General features: G+C 42.3%; 6 protein-coding genes across 6 annotated transcripts; 4 read left to right on the top strand and 2 right to left on the bottom strand.

Moving 5' to 3' along the window:
• Positions 1 to 380: 380 nt before the first annotated feature.
• Positions 381 to 3581, top strand: BRETT_005253 (uncharacterized protein; the record flags this gene model as incomplete). Its single annotated transcript, XM_041283733.1, has 1 exon — positions 381 to 3581. The coding sequence occupies one exon, from the start codon at positions 381 to 383 to the stop codon at positions 3579 to 3581; it is 3201 nt and encodes a 1066-aa protein (XP_041134685.1).
• Positions 3582 to 4279: 698 nt separating this feature from the next.
• Positions 4280 to 4612, top strand: BRETT_005254 (uncharacterized protein; the record flags this gene model as incomplete). The annotated part of the gene is made up of 1 exon (XM_041283734.1): positions 4280 to 4612. The coding sequence occupies one exon, from the start codon at positions 4280 to 4282 to the stop codon at positions 4610 to 4612; it is 333 nt and encodes a 110-aa protein (XP_041134686.1).
• An 818-nt stretch (positions 4613 to 5430) lies between these two features.
• On the bottom strand, positions 5431 to 6711 carry BRETT_005255 (uncharacterized protein; the record flags this gene model as incomplete). Its single annotated transcript, XM_041283735.1, has 1 exon — positions 5431 to 6711. One exon carries the CDS (start codon positions 6709 to 6711, stop codon positions 5431 to 5433), a length of 1281 nt encoding a protein of 426 aa, XP_041134687.1.
• A 1366-nt stretch (positions 6712 to 8077) lies between these two features.
• Positions 8078 to 9367, bottom strand: BRETT_005256 (uncharacterized protein; the record flags this gene model as incomplete). The annotated part of the gene is made up of 1 exon (XM_041283736.1): positions 8078 to 9367. The coding sequence occupies one exon, from the start codon at positions 9365 to 9367 to the stop codon at positions 8078 to 8080; it is 1290 nt and encodes a 429-aa protein (XP_041134688.1).
• A 780-nt stretch (positions 9368 to 10147) lies between these two features.
• BRETT_005257 (uncharacterized protein) lies at positions 10148 to 12205 on the top strand (the record flags this gene model as incomplete). The annotated part of the gene is made up of 1 exon (XM_041283737.1): positions 10148 to 12205. The coding sequence occupies one exon, from the start codon at positions 10148 to 10150 to the stop codon at positions 12203 to 12205; it is 2058 nt and encodes a 685-aa protein (XP_041134689.1).
• A 2402-nt stretch (positions 12206 to 14607) lies between these two features.
• BRETT_005258 (uncharacterized protein) lies at positions 14608 to 16737 on the top strand (the record flags this gene model as incomplete). Its single annotated transcript, XM_041283738.1, has 1 exon — positions 14608 to 16737. The coding sequence occupies one exon, from the start codon at positions 14608 to 14610 to the stop codon at positions 16735 to 16737; it is 2130 nt and encodes a 709-aa protein (XP_041134690.1).
• Positions 16738 to 21006: the final 4269 nt, after the last annotated feature.

Here is a 21006-nt window from a genome sequence, read left to right on the forward strand (position 1 = left end):
GAAAAAATGATATAAAATAAAAAAAATAAAAAAATGCAATAGGAGAAGCGGGGAGGCTGATAATGCAACGTAACAACAAGAGGGAAATGAACACATATCTTAATTTACATCACCATTGAAAACAAATTAAAAACAAATACATATATATACGATTCAATTGAAAGCGAAGTGAAAGTGCACTACATCCTGAAATTGCATCGAACTGATTATTGATCAATTGACCTTCTATTTAAATTGAGTCTGTTTGTTGCCCGAAAAGATCCGATATAGATAAGCAAATAGATATTTTGTGCAACGCAATCAGGAAAGCATCTTAATTTAGTTTAACCCAATAGTGCTGGTCAATCGGCAGAAATTGTTCAAGCAACACTTGGAAGAAAATGGTACAAGTCCCATACACAGTAATTGCACAATATCCATACACTCCGGAAGCGGAAAATGCCGTTGATGACTTGGCATTCGGAACCGGGCAGCTAATTACAGTAACAGAAGTGGTGGATGATGATTGGCTGTACGGATCGTACAAGGATTTAAAGACGGGCGATATTTTGAGTGGATATTTTCCAAAGAGTTTTGTAGAGACAAAGAAGGAGGAAGAGGAGAAAGAAGAGAAGGAGGAGGAGAAAGAAGAGGAGAAGGAGGAGAAAGAAGAGGAGAAGGAAGAAAAGGAAGATGAGGTGAAAGAAGAGAAATTGAATGAAGCGAACAATGAAGCAGAGAATGAATTTAACGATTCAATTCCTGAACAAGAAGTAAGCAAGCAAAAAGAGGCAGTGAAAACAGCGGCTGAACCACAGATAACTAAAAAGGAGGAAAAATTGAATGATTTGAATGAAAAAGAACCTGCTTCAGATAAAATATTGTCATCCCCAATTACGAAGGCAGCCTTGAAGGAACCAATCACGAAAGCCTCCGGGTTCAAAGATAAGATTAATGCTTTCAACGATGTATCTGCACCACCTCCGATTCCGGGAAAGGTTCCCGAGGAGTCTTTTGTGCAGAAAAGGTATGTTGCTCCATCGAGCAGCTCGGTTGAGGTTTTAACTGCAGCAGAAAGAGATATAATTGCAAGGCGGAAACAGGCATTGCGAGAAAAGCAAAAAGCCGAGCAGCAAAAGCTAGAAGTGGTGAAAAGTAGGGAGACGGAGCAGCAGCAAGAAGCTGAAGAAGAAAAGGAGGAAGCAGTTCCAAAAATGACATTGAAAGAAAGACTAAAGATGTTGGAGGAGCGTCAAAAACAAGATGAAGAAGCTCTTGCGGCTGCAATGAAGAGGAGGGAGGAGAAAAAGAGGCAAAGAGAAAAGAAGAAAGAGGAAGAGGAAAGCAAGAAAGCGGAAATAGCGGATGCGGAAAATGTGGATGATGTTGAAGAATTGAGTGAAGAAACTAAGCAACAGGAAATGGTAGGTGGAGAAGGTAAGAATGAGGAAGGTGATAAGGAAGAAGGTAAGGAGAAATACGATGATGAAATTGCAGATGAGGGAAGTGATAAGGAAGCAAATGCCGAAAATGCGATGGAGGAGCATAGGATAGACGAAAATGCAGATGAGAACGAAAAAGAAGAGAATGGGGATGAAGAAGAAGAAGAAGAAGAAGAAGAAGAAGAAGAAGAAAATGAAAATGAAGAAGAGGAAGAAGAAGATGAAGAAGATGACGAAGAATTAAGGCGAAGAAGACTAAGAGAAAGAATGGCAAAGCTTTCGGGAGGAATGGGCATGATGGGAATGCTTGGACTGGGCGGTGCTAGTCCAGTAGAACCCAAAAAGAGTAAGAAGAAGACTAAAACAAACAAGCATGCAGGAGAAAAGCAAAAAGAGACAAGCACTCTTCCTGAAGCAGTTCCTGTTTTTCCATTTGCGAAGGGCTCACCGTTTCCGCTGAAAAAGCCACTGGATGTGGAGGAAGAGAAGGAACCTTTGGAAAATGCAAGTGTGGAAGAAGGAGAACGTGCAAAGGAAGATGTCGAAAAGCATCCGTACACTGAGCAAAACCTGGACGCAGTCGCGCCCCCTGTTTCAGAACATCCGTACACCACTACCTCATCAGCAACTTCTGCACCGCCACCTCCAATTCCAACGGGCGGAATCTCTGCACCTCCCCCGGTTCCTGCCGTGGTTCCTAACATCCCACCAACACCAACACGCTCTGCACCGCCTCCTATTCCTGGAAGTGTTCCCGTGACTCAAGAAGTGAAAACAGAGGACTCAGTTGAAAAAACGAAGCTTGCAGGAAGTTCGAGTCTGCAACCACCCCCACCTGTTCCGGGATCGAGACCTGAGCCGCCGGAACCAACGGGAACGATAATGAATGCTCCACCTGTGCCTAAAGCATCGACACTTCCGCCTTTGCCTGAAGCAGCATTGAAAAATAAGCAATCATTGACAAATGCTGATTCTTCGGAGAGAGCAGCCACCTCGTTGCAATACTCAACTTTATCACATAACCAAACACCTTCCTTGCCAAGATCACACCTTCCACCACCACCCCCTCCTCCGGTTCCTCAAACTGAGGCACCTCCAGTCAGGAATTCGCAGCTTTTTGCCTCATCCTCATCCTCATCACAATCTCCAGTGCCGGAATTCGAACCCGCGACTGCAGCCCAGATGGACGATCTACAACCAGAAATACCTGCTGCACAGCCCGATTACCCTCCGGAGCCCCGTAGCATACCGTTTACAGCACCACCACCTCCACCTCCGACAGTTCCGGTGGCGAGCCGAGCCGTGGAAGCCGGCGGAATTGCCGCTGGAACTGCACCGGCACAGCTCCAGCCAAGAAGAACCACCTCGACGGATTTTGCTCCGCGAAGAAACTCACTCTTCTCTCTTGACCGCGTTTTGGCACATCGCTCACATTCTGACACGTGGTATACGAGAGGAGAGCTTCCGCAACAGTTGAAGGATGCAGAAGTGTACTTTGAAGTTGAGAAACATGAAATTTCCAAGAGATATGGGCGCACAGTTGTGTATGTGGACTATTATTTGTTGAATAAAGACCTTTCGTCGCGTCTGTGGGAGTTGTCGTTTGAGAAAAACGATGCGTCGACTTTGCTCGGGTGGCACGGCTTCAGTTTTGAAAAGCCAAAGCCAGATATTGGCTCCTTAGTCCGGTTTTCCGAAAGTTTGGGAAGCAAAGCTTACCGGGTTGCCGCCTCAAGCCTCAACATGGACTTTGACGGCCAGCCGGACGGGCTCGTGAGTCACGTGATTTCGCAACTTCCCTCCTCGGTAGTTCCTCCAGTTGCTGGCAAGACGTTTGGCGCGACTATCTACCGAAATAACGACAATATTGATATCCGGAAGATTGAGCAAATTCGCCCTGGTGATATTTTCGTTGTGGTAAAAGGTCGGTTTGAGGGAAAGTCATCGCGTCTGATTCGGACGAAGAAGGTGCACGAATTGGGCTTTGATGGCCGGCCATATGTTGGATTTGTTGCCAGCTTTGATGAGCAAAAGATGAAGTTGAAGGTGATTGAACAGACTAACAACTCAGTCGGGGTTGGCAGTTACAGGTTGGGCGACTTTAAAAGTGGAAAAATCCGGGTGTTCCGATTTGTTGAGCGGCCTTACATTGGCTGGTGAAAACCTGGAAGAGAAAGCAAGAACGTTGAGCCGACGAGTGATTATGGTGCATGTATGATTTATTTAAGGTGATAAGTATAAATATAGTGATTTGACATTATAGGACATGTAAGCGTAGTTGTGGAGTCAGTAGATAAGTTTGGGTGTGTGGAATTATTGAATAGAAGGGAAGGATAAGCCATGCTTTATTTAGTCAAATGTATATTGATTACGTGCGCAAGTCTGGAAGAAGTACACCGAGAGTTATTTAAAGTGGTGATGATTTAATTACCATGATATAAATGAGATTGAGAAATAAGACAACTACGAAAGCACGCAATAAATAATTCAAACTGCTAGACAAGTAGGTAGTTTTTGGTGGCAGTTATTAGCGGAGTAAGAAGTCAGATATGAGAGAAGTGTGGAATAATCACTTCAGTGGAAGAAGTAATTATGTATTGGAAATGTATACAATAATTAAACCACTATGGCTATTGTTGAACCAAATAATGTAGTGTAAATCAATGTAACCAAGAAATAGCCACCAAGATAATGTATTTAACTCCTCAAGCACACATTACTTACTATACAATGTACAGAATCCTGCGTTCGAGGTATTTCATATTTTTGTGTGTTCTCTTTTTAGACGCCGACTAAAATATTTCACTTATCTCTTCCCTCGTACAATCAACAATCTTAACAAAGTTTATCCTACCCACATGAATTGCCTGCTGAAATCGGCATTTTCGACTTACAGCCGGCTTGCTCACCATTCACAGCCAACCGTGCACCTGAAGTTGTTTACTAAGCAGAATTGCATGCTTTGTGAAGAAGCCAAGAGAGTTCTTGATCGGGCGCTAAAACGGACTAAGAATATAGATTTCGATTTGACAGAGGTGGATATTGAAGCGCTGGGAAACGAAGTAAGTAGAGATAAGTACAGATACGATGTTCCGGTGTTGGATTTTGAAAGATCCGGATTTCAGAAGGTGACATATATGCACCGCTTGGATGAGAACGAGATAGTAGAAGAGTTGGATGAGGAGGTGTGATATAAGTAGTGGAGGATCGTTTTGGGATTTGTACGGATGTGCTACAGGAATTGTTGATAGGCGGTGTGGTGGTTAGAGATATATTTGTTTAGCTATAATATTTATTTGGTGAGATGGGTGGTAGTTAAGTGTTGAAGCGTTGCTTGTGGTTGCTTAAAGCATTAGCAGTGATTGCAAGTTAAGTCACAGTAGTTATTACTTAGTTGGCAGAGTTGGTGGATACTAGTTTCAGGCTAATACCTAGTTAATTATTAATATCAGTATGGTTAGTTACTTGGTAGTAGTTAGGGATGATATTACTTAACTGTCGGATAGTCACCAACCAAGTCTGTTGTAATTACTTAGTTAATAGTACTTAGTTGATAGTACTTAGTCGATAGTACTTAGTTGATAGTACTTAGTTGATGGTACTTAGTTGATAGTACTTAGTTGATGGTACTTAGTCGATAGTACTTAGGCTAACTCAGTTGATAGGGAGGTCCTAGTTGGTAGTACTTTCTCAGTTGATAGGTATCACTCGGTTGAAGGCAGCTAGTAGTAAATACCATGTTCATAAAGACCATTCAGTTGATAGTAATTAATCAGCTGATAGTAATTACTAAGTTCATAGGAATTATTCAGCTGATCAATTAGCCAGCTAATAATTGATGCTACTTGATGGAAGTACTTAGTTGATACCACTCACTCACTCCATTTCCGTTCTCAATCAGTTCAAGCTCACCCTCCTTAGGTACTCCTACAAAGATCACAATGAACCTATTTATTATGTTTCAAAGCCTAATTGCGGCATACAAAGAGTACAAAAAAAAAACTCGCAACTATGCGATAGTAGCATCAGATGCACTCTGCGACAACCATGAGCTCACGGTACTCTCAGAAATAGTCGAACCGAGAGTCGTGGAGTTGTCCAACTGAGCAATCATAATGGTGCTGCCAGAGAAAACAGCAACGGCACTCATTGTGTCGTCAACAGGTCTGGCGAAGTAGTCCTGGGAACCACCACCGCCTTGAGCGTTACCATTGTTGCCCTGGCCATCGTGCAAGTGGGAAATCAACTTGTCGGAACCCTGAGACAAGATCTCAAAGAGATCAAGCTCACCACAGCCGGTAGACCAGCATGAGCAAGAAGAGTCACCATACTGGAGAGTTCTTGGGATTTTGGCGTTCAAAAGCCAGATTGCAGGCATGTCTGGGTTTGTTCCGGAAGCGGACGAATCAGAAGGCATCTGAAACTCGAAGAAAAAGATCTTGTCTGCACCGCCAAAGCCGTGGAATGCAGGGATGTCGGATCTGTAGTAGCCACAGTCGCCGGAGGCCGAGGAGTCGCCGCATTCGGACGAAGACATCACCATGAACTCAGTGTTTGACTCGAGAGTGACATCATCCAAGATTTCGGCCGAGCCGGCGGCAGACGAGCCGTCGGAAGCGCAGTAGGACAAGGAGTTACCGAAACAGGTGGACCAGGTTCCGGAGCCGGCTGTGCCACCGAGAGTGTTCAAGAATGTGACATTCGTGGCTGAACCCGGCTTGTAGTACGAGGTTCTGACCCAATCTCCGGCGGCAGCAGAAGAGGAGGAAGATGATGAAGAGGAAGATGAAGAAGATGAAGGGGCAGCCTTGGTGCTCGAAGTTGCAGCATTAGTGCTTGCAGCCTCTGCATTAGAGCCATCGGCATAAACCGTGGCAGTTGTCTCGACATAAGTGACGGCTGCTGCCCGCTTATGCATGTGATGAACATGCTGGACGGTCTCGCAAGACTCGCCTTCATCCCTCTTTGCCTTCTTGGTAGACGAGGAGCCGGAAGCAGGATAGTAGACGGCAAATTGAGAGAGCTTGATTGGGCCTCTGAAATGAACAGATAACTCCTCGTCAAGGGGACTCATAGATCCAGAAAACGAAACTGACTCCTGCGAGCACTTGCACGAGGACTCATCCATGTTGGTGACGTCCGAGTACGAGCCCGAGTATCCGATATTCTCGTAGGCGACTGCTGTTGTCTCCGAACAGTAGTAGTTGCCACCAACAAGCTGGCAATCAGCCTGTGCCCTTTGCACAAGCAAAGCAGCAATTGAAGTAAACACTGATGTCAAGAAAAGCATCTGTGAAGGAGCGAAATGGTTCCTGTGGGGCTGTATTGTAAACTGGGGGCTAACTGAAATAAACCTTGGGGCCTTTAAAACTTGCTAAAAGCTGTGTTTCTTTTAAACGAACGCGTGGTCTGTGCAGGCACCTTAAAAATGAGCGAAACGAAACTAACCGGCTGGTGAAGGAATGAAAAAGCAGTTGGTCTAGTTAGAGTCTGAGCGCGGAGCCTGGTGATGCAAAAAGCTGTTGGTTAAATACGAAGATAAGAAAGAAGAAAGTAGTTGGATAAGAAAAGAAACACCGGGGAAAAAATTTGGGATAAATAAAAATGACAATAATTTTGGGGCCATAATTTTGATGAGCCTACATATCAGCTGGAAACGGGGGGGGGGAGGGGAAAAATGTAGAAATTAAAAGGGAAAATATTAAAAAAAAAAGTGAAAAAAAATAACAAATATTGAATTTGCACTAATTACGATCAGTACAATCAGATTGGGTTGCATTCATAATTTCTGGGTCTTGCTTCACGGGGAATGAATATGCACTCATATGCGGTGACCACTCCAACCAGATCAAACACGCTTTGTCTCGCGTATTGTCTCTTTGCCTGATTCAGTCCCGCTAAATATTTTAACAATGCAATTTGAGCAAATTCTCAGATCCGTTCCAAAGGAGTATCATTCGCGCAAAGCCCCTCCGGCCTTTCAGCAAATGCTGTTTGCGTCCACACTATTATCTGTATTTTTTTTTTTTTTTCTTTTTCTTTTTATCTCGTTCCCAGCCAATCGTCTCTGGCCTCACATCTCTCAATATTTTCCGCATTCGGCTTTTTTTGTAAACAAGCCACGCCCGCATAGTTTTGGGGGGAAAATTTGCAAATCTACATCTTGGGCGCGACTTGCTACTTTTCGCTTTAAGCAGCATTAATACGCATGAACTAATATGAAACACATGTCTAAAGACATGAACAGGATTCGACTGTCCTTGAAGCATCACTAATAGATGCCCTTTTAAAATATCACTGAACTGTCCTTTCCAAAATATCACAACTATCCTTTTTAAAATATCACAACTATCCTTTCTTAAAGTTCACTAAATATCCCTCTGAACAAACTTCAACGCTTCACACTATCACATTTACTAGATGATTTCAGCATCTGAAATTCGAAAATGCACCAAAAGTAACCGCAGTTGAAATTCCCTCGTGTCACATTCTAGATCTTATCAGTTGGCTGCATCCGTACACCGGCAGCCAATCGCACGATAACACCCCTACACCGGCGGTTGATCGCACCCCTACACCGGACACACAAACTTTCCACCTCCTTACACCGTATCTACACTCAGCTCAATGCAAACGTTTACTATTAATTAATAATGCTACCACGACTCCTTGTATATTTTGGCGTGCCTATGGCGAACCATCACCATTGGATCCGACTCGTCCTCGTTGTCGTCGAAATTCTCCATGAACGGAGACATAAGTGCCTTTTTTGGCATGACAAGCACATCCGAAACCAATTTGGGCACTTCCAACTCATGGAAATCCTTCCATGTGACCTTGCTGAAGACTCCACTCAGAACATAGTCGTTGAAAAATCGAAGACTGATGTCCGTAAACACTCCCTCACCTGTCCACTCCATCAGAGCAATATCACGACCACTTTCTGGAAGTTGAAGCTGGTGGATTCGTTTTTTCTGTAGTGTCTCCTCTGTAATCGCTGCAATGACCTCCCGCAAAATCGGATGGCCCGGTTTGGCCTGCATCACACCGGTTGCAAACTGAAATTTGCGTGCACGGGTGTTTCTCCAGTCCTCAGATGCTTCTCCTTCAACATCGTAGTCAACACCGATAATCATTCCCAATTCTGATGGTTCGACATTCTCCGGTATCCAATTTGGGATCGGCCGAACCGGATACGTGTCAATATCAGCCCACACACCACCTTTGGCATATAGAATGAGGTACCGGAAAAATTCCACTTTTAGAACCGCGTTTGGAAGTGCGTCAAATGCCTCGGTCACATCCGGCACGTTCAAATATAAGAAATGGATAAAAGCACTCGATGTATCATCGTTGAAAATCTCGTGGACAAAGCCTGGATTCTTGCCAGGCCATTTGCTTTGACACTTTGAATACTCGTCTCCAAATCTTTCATCGTTCAGTCCGTACTTCCAACTTTGCCATATATAGCCGGGGAACTTTGCGTTCGGGTCGAACGGATACAAGAATGAGAGTTTTTCACGCAACGAGAGTTCATCACTTGGTCTTCTCAGTCTCTCAAGCTGTCTTTCCAACCCTTGACGCTCTTTTTCAAGTCTGTTAATACGTTTTTCTTGATCATCCACCAACTTCTGCGTCATCTCGCTCAACTTCTTGATCATCTCAGTCTCCTCATCTTGCCGTTTGTACGTAAATCCAAGAGCAGCCAATCCTTTTGCTCCAATCTCGTTTTTCTGCTCTTTACCCGTTTCCGAATTCTTTCTGTCTCGAACCAGTTCAGAAAAGAGGTCTCCTTTTTCGTTGTTACCATATAGTTGCGGAACTTTCTTCAGCATTTCATCCAACGATGTGCTTTTGCCCTTGAAGAGTTGAACGCTTACAAAAAGTGTTCCCAAAAGAGCCACTGCAAAAAGCAATGCTTTTCGTGCAGAGTGTACTTTTAACATCTACCCAACTTGTCTATCTTCTCTTCCTGATTATTTTGTATTTCCAAACTTTGCTGTGTTCTTTGAAATCGTACCGACTCTGAGAAGAGGTCTAAATAAAACTGAGACCCCGAAAAAATCAAATCAAAACACCTCGATATCAAATCAGCCAAATGATCTTGAATTTTCGGCCAAAACAGAACTCCAATATTATTATATCAAACTGAGTTTCCAACGAAAACAGAGCACTTCTATATCTGCTTTTCCGAATTCACTTTTAAGTTGCACCAGCAGTCACAACCACTCTATATACAAAGTACAGTGCAGTTGATCACACCCTATTTTCCGAATGTGTGCAAAATCGGCGATATGATGTCTTGACTGTATTAGTAGATCGCCTTTCGCATCAACAAAAAGAAGCGAAAAAAAGTAGAAATAAAAAAACACTTAAAAATGATGAATAGAAAATCAGGGATAAAAAAAAATAAAAAAATTAGAAGTATCACTAAAAAAACTAAACTTTATTTCCTATTTATTCCTGATACAATTTTATCCCCCGCTTTATTTATTCTCAACTTCTTGCTTCCTACACTTTTCTATTTTATCACATCTTCCATACACTATTTCTGCTCAAAGGCACACCAGATACTGCCAAATATGAGTCTGGCTAATCGGAGCACTGCATTACTTCTCCGACCGCTTTGTATCGGGCCTTTGACCCGGTCTTTGCGGTTGTTGCCTGCCACCAGAAAGATAATACTTTCATCACATTTTTCAACATGCACATATCGAAATCACAACATGAAGTTAGTGTACAACCATCAATGCGGAATTCTGCCATGGTGTTTCCGCAATAATTTACATTTAGGACTAACCGGTCGGTCTGGAATCTTCCGGTTTGTTCACACAGACAAAAATGGCACTTTTATAGGACCGGAGTACGGGATGCCAGGCATGCCTAAATTACCACAAAGGATACGACAGCAGTCAAAGAAGGATGATGCGGGGAAAAAGCAAACAGCAAAATCCCCTTTGGCGACTTCTCTTGTGATGGCGAAGACAGGAAAGTGGCAAACGTTAAAAAATAAGGTCAGATGGATGCTTTTCAGGCAAAGCAGGTCGTTTAATGCAGATGACATTTCAGCGTTCGTGTCCTGGATTATGATGGGCAACTTGTTCTGGATATTCATTGGGACAACCACCTTTGTTGGGCTCCTCATTTACCTTGGAAACATGTTTGTTGGCGGGGATATCAACAAGCGAATTGTTCAGCAGTTGGTGACTTTTGACAACAATATGGAGATAGATGTGAGTAATCCACGGTTTAAGGCCACGTGGGAGAACGGGACGCTCAGATTTCGCAACATTAAGGTGAAATCGAAGCAGTCCAACGAGATAGATTACACTTTTGACATCGACACAGTCAACTTAACACTTTCTCTTAACAAGTGGCTCGATGGGCATGGGCTCATCAAAGGGATTGATATTTCTGGATTGGAAGGAACAGTTACGTTTCCACAATCGGACCAGCTTTCGGACAGCTCTTTTGCAGACACATATGTGTTTGACAGCTTTAAAATGAGTGATTCGAGGATTAAAATGGAAGGGAAGAACTTCAAAGAGCCCTTTGAGCTCGATCTCTTCACTTGTGAGATGGGCAGGCTTCGCAGAACGTGGCTTATGTATGATTTCTTGAATGCAGATGCACTTTCTGGGTCGTTAAATGGCTCATTATTCACTTTGCACAAGCGGCAAAACAGATATGCTCATTTTGCTGGTATGGACGATGATGATGATGCGGAAGCCAATGGAACTAGTCCATGGAAGAAAATAAGCCGCATTCGTGTTGATCAGGTTGATCTCTCGAAAATTTTCACTGAAAACTCCAAGGTCAACTGGTTGACTTCGGGAAAAGCAGAGCTTATAGTTGATATTATGCTTCCTACTGACGATGGCAGCTTGGAAATTGCCGTTTCCGATCGTGGCTTAGTTCAAGGGGTGAGGGAAGAGATGAGAAAGCTCTATTCATCTGGAGAGGAGCGTGAAAAGGCCAAGCAGAATATTGGAAGTTTTGTTAAATCGCGCTTTGAAGCCTTAAAATCTGCATTTGGCAAACACAAGGCCGAAGATAAGGAGGCTAAAGAGAGCACTGCTGAAAAAGGCAAGGCTGAAGATGTTGTGTTTGAAGACGAATCGGCAGTGAAGTCTTTGAATGCAACTGTGGACTCCTTAGCAAGCAAATCAGCAGAGAAGAAATACGTGGTGATGGACTTCAAGATCAACTTATACGACTTGAAAGCGGCAACACCCGAAACCATTCCTGCTTCCTCTTTAACTGGTGCCCCCTACATATCCGAGAAGGACATGAACTCGTTGGTTACATTCATTAATGACAAAAAGTACGGTCTTTCCTCAGGATCTTCCAGTTTCAACGATGGAAATAGTTCAAAAACGGACAAACCAGACTTGGCTGACCAAACCACTGGAAACGGAGATAATGGTGCTGATGCCAAAGATGCGGATATAAGTCCGTTTGATGAAGAGAACCCAATTCCTCCATTAAAGTTCCGAATTGTGCAAAATGTCAACAACTTCCAGTTTATAGACTTCCCTACACTTATTGCTTTAGCAAACCAGAAAAGAACAACCAATGGAAACTCACAGATAGCATTTGAGCACACACACCAACTCATGGATTCGCTTGTTTCGGAAGCATTGAGTCTATTGTTGTTGTATAAAGAGGAAATGAGAATGTACCTTATGCGGAAATATTCCCAAAGGTCTGGAATGCAAATTGTGTTCAATAACTCTGCATTGGGAAATCTCCTTTTGGTTGGATTAGGCAGTTTTGCGATTTGAGGTTAGATTGCGCCGCTTTTTTCTCATGTATATAGATACAATATGTGTCCTTTAACGGGCACACTTTAGATCTAATGCGGGTCTGTTGCTATACTTATATAGACGATCCTTTTTCTTGTGCTTTATGTTTCTTTTCTTTCTTGTCATTATTATCTTTGTGCTACTTACGGTTTACCGCACTTTGTCTTTACGCTTATATTTTCGGTCCTTTTGAATATTATGAACATGATACCATATACTGAGTAGACAAAATAAGATGAAATAGAAATAATAGGATGGATAGAAGGAATAGGAATAGAAGGAATAAGGAGCAATAGAAGCAATAAGATGAAATAGAAATAATATGGCGAAATAGATGTAATACAATGAAATAGAAGTTAATTTGGTCAAATAAAATGAATCTCGATAGTCGTCCGGTAAACTCCATCTCTTTATACACATCTTTGCACCAGAAATCTGACTAGTTATGTCCAATTGAATATTGTGTAATGCTACATAAGTATCATTTTGGATCATCTGGCTTTCCTGCTTGTATACTTTGTCTTTTGTGTTATTTGCTTGCCCTTAATATTTTCTTTCCAGAAGAAATTTGACAATTAAACCGTTTGACGTGCTAATTATGTTTTTTTGCTAGGGAAACGGTTTTACATAAAATAATATATAAATGTTTTTGGGTTGCATATTATCTTTCGAAAGAGATAAAAAAAGCTTTCTGTATGCAATGCACACAGTGCAAGCGGAGTAGGAATAAAGTCAGGCGCGGTTTAAGCGCTCGCAGACACATCCGCACACCGGCCGTTGCGCCAGTTTTGGGAGTCATGCGCATGACGTCACACAGGATTAGCGGCCGCAAGCTTGGCGCAGAGCGCGCAGAGCGCATTTATTTATCTAATTCAGGCATTAACGAAGTATGGTGTTGAAATAAAGGTCTGTTCTGTGGTAACAAAAGAAAGCAGATTACAGCTAACGAAGCGCCTCACCTGAATGCAGAATTACATAAAAAAAGTAGTTGCCCTGGCCGTTTTGTGGGTATTGGCGCGATGGATGCGCGCGCAACCTGGTGCCTTTTTCTCACTAAAATTAATTACTTTTGCGCCTGCCCAAATGTCAAAAAAACGAAGCGCATTGAAATTGGGAAATGCAGGTCTGTCCCCGCGCAGGAAATCAATCAAAAGCTAATTTTTTAGCTAGACTTTTTTTTCTTGCTGTTTTGACGCAATTGCTATTCTTAGGCTAAGTCCGATGCTTTTACCTTATTTTTTTTATTTTTTTTTATTTTTTTATTTTTTTGCTCTAATTAATATATTTCCGTGATTAATTGGTAGTTCCCCATTCAATCTCCATTTGTCCCATACTTATTTATCTTGGCTTTATATTCACCACATATCTTCTTTTATTATACTTTAAGTTCCCACTATTCCCTTGGCTACTTGACTTTTGCAAATCCAAAGAGGTTCCTTTCCTTCAATTTCAGGAGTTCGAAGTTAGCACAGCCACTTTGAAGGGGGAAAATTATCAGAAAAATAAAGACACGAGGAAAAAAAAGCAAAAGAGAACCCAAGATATAAATAAATCCATAGAGATAAATTCACTAAATTGCAATAATCTGACTACAATCCATCGGTTGCACTGCAATCCACAAGCTATACTACGCTATAACTGCTACAGCAAGCCGAACTAGCTTTATTACACTGAAATAATCGCGTTACATTCAACGAGCTTTTAAAACTTAACTAGCTACACTACACATTAGAAGCAGTTAGGCATTATTCAATTGGACGTTAGTTTACGCCACCTGTCTTGTTTTAGCATTGATACATTACATTATATTAAAGTTTCATTGCATCGATTGGTTGGTTTAGAGTGCATAATAGGCGACGAACTTTTTCATTTGCCTTCATTGCTCGCATTCGCGTATTCTGTCAATTAGCGGAACGGAAAGCAGCAGAAACAGTTTAGAATAGAGGTCTGCAACAGAGATAGTATAGAGAAGGCAGATAGCGGTACACTAGTGATACATTGTCAATAGATCGATAATAAGTTAGCAAACGATAATACATCAGCAATTTATCGATACATCAGCAATTGATAATACATTAGCGATATATCGATACATCGGCAATATATTGATAATACATCAGCAATACATATCAGCAATATATTGATAACAAACCAGCAGTACATTGATAACTCTTCAATAGTACTTCGATAATACATCAACAGTACATTATAAAGATAGACAGACTTTTGAATCCTCTTTAGTCGAACCTTGCACTTTTCCAACAGGGCTTCGCTCACGACAGGCAAATCTATCAAGCACAGCGGATCAGCAAGACAAACACTTGGCTTCTCATACATTTGTTAGGCCTTTACGTCTGTATCCGTTTCGCATTTTGTTGATTATGTCGACAATAATCCCTCCAACAAACAAATTCACACCAGAATCGCGTTCTATCACAAAAGAGCGGGCCAGTATTCCGGGTAACAGCAACACAGACAACAAAGAAGCCAGAGACACATTTCGGGCAGAAAGCATACTAGGCGAAAAAGACATCATGCCGACATCTGCGAGATCCTCGCTTAGCACTTCCGATTCCTCGCTTCACAACTACAATTATAGCTATGGGACTGGTGCTGACAGCAACAATCTAGCACTAGGAATGGGCTTTGGTGCCCAACAGGGAGCAGGAAATGTTGGAAGCAGCATTGGAAGTCTCAACAGTAACATTAACAGCATTACATCCTCGCTCAATCACATTAACAGCATTACATCCTCGCTCAATCACATTAACAACAGTCTCGCAGCTCCTCCGCTCTTCCGGATGGACGAATCCTCGCACCAGGATCAGCAGCAGCAACAACAGCGGCAGCAGCAGCAACAACAACAACAACAACAACAACAACAACAGCAATTAACACCTCAAGCGTTAGCCCAGCAACCGATGCATCAGCACTTAATGCCGGAAATTGATCCCTTTACGAGTCCGTTTGAGATCAATTCCAAGATTTGGGGTAGTGATGTGTCCGATGGCCAGAGAATCGCCAAAGACTACAGGCGGAATTCTGTTCCTGCGACGATCGGCGCGTCCTTCATGACATCGCCGGGTCGATCGTCCTATCCGGAGAACCGGGCCTCTCCCTTTGTGATGAATTATGGTGGGTTCCAGTCTCAAATTCCGTCCCAGGTTTCGGGCCCAATTTTCCACCAATCATCTCTGGGAAACAATGCTGATTTCAGCACTTCTCCAGTTCGCGAATCGATTTGGAGCGAGCACCGGTCGTCCGCGGGTTCGATTCCAGCCACTTCCCCTCTTACGGGTCTTGCGGCGCTAGCGGACCGGGGCGCGCAGCAGACGCTTCGTGCGCAGATGCAGGCGCAGGCGGCACAGGCGGCACAGGCAGCTCAGGTGCAAGTGCAAGTGCAAGCGCAGGGGCAGGCGGCGCAGGCGGACAGCGTCATGCGCAACAAGTTGCAGTCCAGAAGCGTTTCAGACTCAACGACGAATGCTCTAAGCGGCGCATTCAATGCGGGCGCCCCGCAGAGCGCAGGGCTGTCTTTCAGAAGGGCGTCATACGATGCAGGAATGTCGCAGTTTTTGCAGATGGGTGCGCCGCGCCTTGCGGCGCCAGTTGGTGGCGCTCCAGCGCCCACAGCGACCACAATGCCTGCGGGCGCATCTGGGCCTGCGGGTGTGCCACCAAATGCGCCAGCGCTCGACTACGTCAAGAGCTTCGACAACCCCCTCGGAAGCCAACAGATGCATCAGAAAAAGCAGGAGGAGCAACTGCTGTCCCGTTTCAACAACTTGCGTTTGGACAACTTCGAGGATCAGTACTCACAGGCTTATGATGAAGCTGAGCAGTACTTTAAGTCGCCTGCACCCGAATCTTTACAGTTAGGAAAGGTGTTATCGTACCTAAACGGTCCGCAATTGCCGAATTTTTCGGGTGGCGGATTGGCAGACGTCCAAATTGTGCTTGCATGCTTTAAAAACTCGCGTTTGGACGTTTTCTACGTTCCATCCGAGGCTCAGCAGCAAATGCAAGGCCTCAAGTTGGGAGATTTGATCATTGTCGAGGCAGATCGTGGCCGAGACTTGGGAAAAGTGGTGAAGTTGGACGTTACACTGCTTGAGGCTCGATTGTTGAAGTTGAAGCAGTTCAGGGACCAGCAAGCGGCATTAAACCAGGATCACGATAATGGAAATGGCGAGAAAAGGCCGACGCTCCATTTCCCAAAGCCCGTTGTGCGTTTTGCGTATCCAAACGAGGTTGCCGAGCTCATGTTGAAGAAAACAGACGAGGAAAGAGCAAAAAGCGTCTGCCAGCTCAAAGTGAAGTCGCACGGCCTTGTTATGAGCATCACAGACTCGGAATATCAGTGGGACCGCCGCAAATTGACGTTTTACTACAAGTCCAGCAAGCGGATTGACTTCCGGGACTTGGTCAAGGAGCTGTTCAAGATATACAAGACACGTATCTGGATGTGCAAGCAGCCAGAACCAATAGCGGGTCTAAAGAGGGGAATGTGAGTGCTTTCATTGGTTGTTTGCGTTCTTCGACTTGTCGCCAATCGCATTATAAAAGTTCAGAATTACACAGTTGCCTTGATAGAAATAGTTACAAAGGTACTAATAGTTTCTCGTGTTATAATTTATTTGTTTGTTGTTATTTTAATCTCTCACATATTCTTTTCATTATAAAGTGCAACGCTTTTCTTCGTTCTTCTTTTTGGTTATTGGGTCTTCTTTGTTTATTCAGCGTTCTTTTTTTAGGTAATACCGGTCGAATTCAATTTCAGGTTTTGAATTTATCTTAACTGGGATGTGGGTTGTATTGAGGTGGTAATTGTGTTATTCTGGATGGGTTTAATAGCTTTATTGGGCATCATATCTTTATTGAGCTGAACTGGAGTGAAAGCATAAAAGAGAACATATGCATGGTAGTGTTTATGCTAAAGTAATACAATTCTCAAACAATGAAACCCAACTGATAAATTATCACTTGAGATAAGCCGTATGATAAGAACTCATACTATATGAAGTGCGTACTCTCCCGCTCCGCTCGCTTAAGTATACATTTTTATACATTTCAAAAGTATCAGTTGTCCAAACAATGGAAGAATGGAACAATAAGGTTCTAGGAAGAACAAAGTCTATTGTCTATATTGTCGTATAAGCACAAGAAAAATAACTATATAAAGATGAGATATTCTCCTGTGTCTATACTAAATTTTAGGTACAAGTTACATACTACAATAAATATAGAATTACTACACATATCGAATTACTACACAAGTCTGGTAATACCAACGTCAACGAATTTCCATTTCTCAACAGATAAGGACAAAAATTCGACCCCGACAACTTAACATCCTAATCGAAAATAAAGGTCAAGTTGGCGGCACCCCATACCAAAATATCGACCGATGATGAATTCAAACCAAACCAACACGACCGTCATAGGTGATATGCCGGATATTACTAGGGATGAAGCAAAGACAATACTTGACATTAAAGGAGGTGATAAAATTATTGATGCGTACCAAATTCCGTATGCAATAAGAACCATCGCTGAGAATATGGAAAGTGTGGAAAGCAAATTTCCAGTGAGAAAATTTTTAGCCATGGAAAGTGGTGACCATTGTCCAGCAAGAATTAAACAATGCTTGCAACACTGTATCAGGCTGATCTTTCCAGAGACTCTTATTAGTGATGACAATCCGTCGAATCTCAAGGCATTCTTTCGACTCAAGAATCGATGGTGCACCGACAAACCATCTGTGGTTGTCGATGCAGTTCTTACTCTAACTGAAAGACTTGCCAACGGAAAGTCAAAGTATCCAAGAAATGATAGCGAATGCTTGGCATGGTACATGGACATTACTGGAGGAAGGTATCATCCGGTGCTAGCGTTTTATTCATACGATAAATCATCCATTAAAATGGCATTTCAGCTAAATTATATCCCAAATGATGAATCATTCTATAATATCGGAACTGCTGAAATGGTAGACATTCTCCGGTACCTCAAAAATAATGGTGACTTGAAAACTGCAAAGCAGGAACCGGAGAAAGCAATGATTGCGAAACCCTCGGATGACTCAGGTGACAAAGATGAAAAGGGCATATCTGCCAAGGGAAGACAATACCGCGAGGAAAAGGAATTTCGTTCATTCAAGAGAAAGGATTATGTACTTACCAAATACTGTACCTGCTTCATTTGCCATAGGCAGGGTCACATTGCAAGATATTGCCGCCACAGAAATGAATATAGCGGAAATTCCTGGAATCTCTATCACAGTACCTTCCGTGAGTGTGATCCAGGTGATTCGTTGAATCACAACTCTTACATAAAAAGCACATACAAGATACCTCGGAACTATAAAGATGTATGTGAAAGTCCCGAAAGAAGCGAGTGGGAAGAAGCTATTCAAACTGAGATGGAAACAATGAAAGAATACCATGTCTACACCTCACTCACAAAGAAGTCAATCCCACCCACTACCTCCATTATCCCGGGGAGACTGGTTTACGATGTCAAGAATGAAGGTAATGGGAAAAAAAGTTTCAAATGCAGACTTGCTGCGAAAGGTTTCAAACTGAAGGCAAGAACAAACTACACGGACGCATATCCAGAGGTAATAGAGCATAGTTCACTACGAATGATCCTATCGCTAGCTGCCATACATGGATTGAAGATTAAACAGGTTGATATAAAGAATGCATTTTTGAATGGAAAACTCGAAAGCACAATTTACTTCGAGCCACCAAATGAGGTCAAACAATATAATGATGAAGTATGGGAACTTCACAAGGGACTATACGGTCTTAAACAAGCTCCTTTTATATGGTATAAAACGCTACGGAGAGCACTAGAAGCACGTGGCTTTACAATGTGCCCTCATGAGCCATGCATCGCATATAGAAGTGACTGCATCATTGCATTGTATGTCGACTATCTATTAATGTGCGGAAAAACTGATAAAGTTAACACTGAAGTTGTAAAGCAATTGGAAACGCAATTTAAAATGGAGGACCTTGGATGTCCACGGATGTTTCTTGGAATGAATATTGATATGAACGGAAACGGAATCCAACTATCATTACGAGATTTCACTCAAAGGATAGCTGATGATTTCAAAATACAGGTCAAGGACAAGAAGGTGAATCAGCCGATTAATTGTAAAGAAGATATTATGATACTCCAAGAAATGGTGGGAATCGATAATGGAACAATTGGTATCAAAGATGAATTAAACAAGGAAGAACAAAAAAGGTATCGATCAATAGTAGGTAAACTTCAATTCATGGCTTCATTAGTCAGATATGATTTAGCCTATGCCACCTCATTCCTTGGAAGATTCTACACAAAGGCCAATCATAAACTCCTTAAGACAGCAGAAAAGGTATTGATGTATGCGATACAGAATAAGGAATTTAACTTGAAATATAGGAGGAATCAAACCATTAATACTGAAATTATACCTGTAACTCCTGATGATGAAGTGGAAGAATCGGGAAAAACCAATGATTACCCGTCTCCAAATGAATGGAATCTCACAACCATAACTAACTCAACTTTCGACTCTGATACTACTAGAGCACCACAATACGGATATATGGTATTCTTAAATGGAAACATAATCCAGTGGAAAAGCAAACACCGAGCAAGACCACAAACGTCATCAGCAACAGTCGAATACGTGGTATATGAGAGGGCATACATTGATACTTTGGGTATAAAACGCGTTCTCGAATGCCTGAACTCTGCACCAAAATATATGATAATTGCGAACGATAACATGGCTGGTTTAAAGATGTGTTCAACACTAGGTCATCGAGAAGGAAATAGAGATCTAGATAGGAAATACTTAGAAGTGGCAGATGCAGTCGTACTAGATAGGGAAATCAAATTGATGTACATTGAAGACGAATTTAATCCAGCACACATGTTAACCAGATCATTAAACAAAAATATATTGGAGAAAGAACTTCAAGTGATAAATCAATGAGCACGAGAGATATCTTCTTGTGTCTATATTAAATCTTATGTACAAGTTATATACTACAATGAATGTCGAAATACTGTACAAATCCGGTAACACTAACTTGAGCACAGATGCTATTACAAATCTGATAACATTAACTTCAATACACCAAAATTCGCCCAGATAGAACATAATTAACCATGTATTTCGAGTATTTTTAAGTCGAAACCTAACAACTACCACATTTGTCGTGAATTCCGAAACGGGAAGAATCCGCAGATAAAATGAGAGCAACTCATTTCTTTCATCATTGTAACATACTAGTTGTTTTGTTCCTAATAAACCACTACCTAACGCTTATTGTAACATTTCAACTGAAAGCAGCGGTAGATGTGGCTTTTGGTGCAAGGATGCTGTTCAGACTGCAAATGCTAGATACAGCAAGCAAAAGCAGGATCCTACCGAAATAGGAAAGCGACACTTTATCTTGCACTTTTTATACAACTTATGAACAAGATGTAACAGATGCGTCGACAGTCGCGTCTACATAAAGCTGCCCTGCCTTGTTTGTGCCCAAGAAAGCCCCGCTCATAAGGATTAAAGGTATTTAAGCATGTGCATTTCCCCTTTTTATCCAGTTCATTTACCTTCGTACTTAGTTCTTTTTACTTTTATACCTTTCCTTTCTTTAGCCTTAAAAACACCCAATACTAGTTATAACACAAACCTCACAAAGTAATTGGCGTCACACTTAAACCAATTAACTAAAATACTACACAAGAAATACGATATGATATCGAGTTATCATCTC

This window comes from Brettanomyces bruxellensis, chromosome 2, assembly GCF_011074885.1.
Source record: "Brettanomyces bruxellensis chromosome 2, complete sequence".
NCBI classification, from domain to species: domain Eukaryota; kingdom Fungi; phylum Ascomycota; class Pichiomycetes; order Pichiales; family Pichiaceae; genus Brettanomyces; species Brettanomyces bruxellensis.